This window comes from Rhagoletis zephyria, unplaced genomic scaffold (assembly GCF_001687245.7).
Source record: "Rhagoletis zephyria isolate East Lansing unplaced genomic scaffold, Rhagoletis_zephyria_1.1 Rzeph_scaffold_44858, whole genome shotgun sequence".
In the NCBI taxonomy this organism is placed as follows: Eukaryota; Metazoa; Arthropoda; class Insecta; order Diptera; family Tephritidae; genus Rhagoletis; species Rhagoletis zephyria.
This window is the reverse complement of record NW_016201913.1, coordinates 1-2,423: the sequence shown is the minus strand read 5'-3', so window position 1 is coordinate 2,423 and position 2,423 is coordinate 1. Positions and strand designations below refer to the sequence as shown.

The following is a 2,423-nucleotide window of genomic DNA, read 5'->3' as shown; positions in this document are numbered from 1 at the left end:
TAAACCCTCCTAAACTGCCCAAACCAGTGATCAACGAAACCATCTCCCTGGTGGTCTCCCGCAAGCTGATCACCCAACTGAATGACCGCATCCAGTCACTGGAGAACGAGAACCTCAAGGTGGAGCTGTACAAGGTGGTCCTGGAGCGCATCCAACCGCGCACCAGCTCCCTCGAGGACCAGGTCGTCTTCATTCGCCAGCACCTGGCGGAGATCTACGAGGCGCGGGCGCAGTACCGCGAAGCGGCCACCATCCTCGTCGGTCTCCCACTTCTCAGCGGAAGTGGAAGCGGCGGCTCCAAGGACAGCTCCTCCTCTTCAAACGGCTCCTCTGGAGGGCCCTCGAACACCGCCGAGTACCGCCTGAACGCCTTCCTCAAGGTGGCCGAGCTGTACCTCCTCGACAATGACGTCGTCAACGCCGACAACTACACTAACCGCGCCTCACTGCTCAGCCAGGAGGTGGGCAAGGACTCGATGAAGATCGCCTACAAGATGCGCTACGCCAAGGTACTGGACTTTAAGCGGAAGTACATCGAGGCGGCCGCCCGCTACAGCGAGCTCAGCTTCAAGGAGAGCGGCGTCACCGAGGAGGAGCGCGTCGGCTTCCTCAACGACGCCATTCTCTGCACCATTTTGGCCAGCGCCGGCCAACAGCGCTCCCGCATGCTGGCCACCCTCTACAAGGACGAGCGCTGTCAGACGCTGCCCACCTATCCCATCCTCGAGAAGATGTACCTCGACCGCATCATTAAGGCCGCCGACCACCAGCTCTGCGCCCGCCTCATCAAGCCCCACCAGGAGGGCGTCCACGCCGACGGCTCCAGCACCTTCCTCGAACGGGCCATCATCGAGCACAACCTCCTCTCCGCCTCGAAGCTCTACTCGAACATTCACTTTGATGAGCTCAGTCGGCTGCTGGAGCTGCCGCCGGGCAGCGGCAAGGCGGAGAAGATCGCCTCGGCGATGATCACCGAAGACCGGATGGTGGGGACGATTGACCAGATTGCCGGCGTCATTAGCTTTGAGCGGAAGAACGCCCTGGTCGGCTTTGACCGGGCGATTGGCAGCCTCTGCGCCCAGGTGAACGGCATAGTCGAGGCGATTACTGTGGCGGCGCCGGAGTGGACGGAGGCGAAGATGAGAGAGCTGACGCCGCAGTTGAGCAACTGAAGACGGTGGCTTTGAAGGTGAAGGCGATGGTGGTAATTTCTGAATTCCTATTTCTATTTTATATGTACACTTTAATCCTTCCTCCTTTTTCCTCTTGTGTAAAAAGATTAAATGGCTCCAAAGNAGGCGATGGTGGTAATTTCTGAATTCCTATTTCTATTTTATATGTACACTTTAATCCTTCCTCCTTTTTCCTCTTGTGTAAAAAGATTAAATGGCTCCAAAGATGTGAGGTCTTACCATTGTCATTTCTGTTTATACATTTCAGGTAGATTGAACAAGAGCTAAGAAATTGAGAAAAGGGGATATTGCCTAAAAGTGATCAGAATAACTGGGGGTCCACACAGAAGGTGATCTAGAAGTTGGTGTACACCCGATTGACGCCCTCCAGCTCGCCGATCTGCCCCAGCGCCTCTGCCACCGTGTTGAAGGTCTCCTCGGTGAGCTCGGTGCGCACGTAGGGCAGCAGCTCGACGCCGTTCTCCACCACCACGTACCGGTCGGCGCAGTTCGCCTCGATGAAGGCCTTCACCTTGGTGTAGCTGGTCGGCTCGCCGATGAACAGCAGCACCGTCTCGTCGTCGTCCGCCTGACGGACCTCCTCGGCGTCCGCCTCGATGGCCACCTCCTCCGCCGCCTCCTGGTCCGCCTCAGTGAGCGGCGTTCCGGCGGTATTTCGAACCCGGACGACGCCCTTCTCGCTGAACTGCGACAGCGCCCGGCCCTCGTTGGCGAAACCGAAGCCGACGTACTTCTTCAGCACCTTGCGGACCTCGTTCTTGAAGTAGTTGCGGTTGTCCACCTCGGCGTCGATGACCAGCAGCGAATTTTCCGGGCCGATGATCTCCAGCTTCACCTCGACGTAGCGCTTCTCCACCGCCCGCTTCACCGCCTTGTCGATGGTGGTGTTGGGCATGTTCGCCTTCCGGCACATGTCGAGGACGTCGGCAAAGTCCTTGTTCAGGTGCGGATCAGAGCCGCCCTGCTTGCTGACCGCCGACTTGATCCGGCTGATCAGCCGATTGTACAGCTGGCTCTTGGCCTGGTCCTTCGCCATCTTCGTGTGCTTGATGTTCTGCCACTTTGAGTGGCCAGCGGAGAAAGCGGCCGAGAGGTGGAGTGGTCGAGTCTGAGAGGTGATCATTTGTTGGGGAGTTTGTGGTAAGAGAAATAGAATCGTTTTAGTGGAATTGTGAAATGAGCAGGAGAAAGGCCGGCAACTGGGAAAGGCAGCCGCCGCTGAGGAAGCTG

General features: G+C 57.8%; 2 protein-coding genes across 2 annotated transcripts; one reads left to right on the top strand and one right to left on the bottom strand.

Moving 5' to 3' along the window:
- Nucleotides 1-494: 494 nt before the first annotated feature.
- Nucleotides 495-1,172, top strand: LOC108355358 (COP9 signalosome complex subunit 4-like). Its single transcript, XM_017606521.1, has one exon. It carries the CDS (start codon nucleotides 495-497, stop codon nucleotides 1,170-1,172), a length of 678 nt encoding a protein of 225 aa, XP_017462010.1.
- Nucleotides 1,173-1,527: 355 nt separating this feature from the next.
- On the bottom strand, nucleotides 1,528-2,229 carry LOC108355357 (probable transcriptional regulatory protein PERMA_0079). The gene has a single exon (XM_017606520.1). The coding sequence runs from the start codon at nucleotides 2,227-2,229 to the stop codon at nucleotides 1,528-1,530; it is 702 nt and encodes a 233-aa protein (XP_017462009.1).
- Nucleotides 2,230-2,423: the final 194 nt, after the last annotated feature.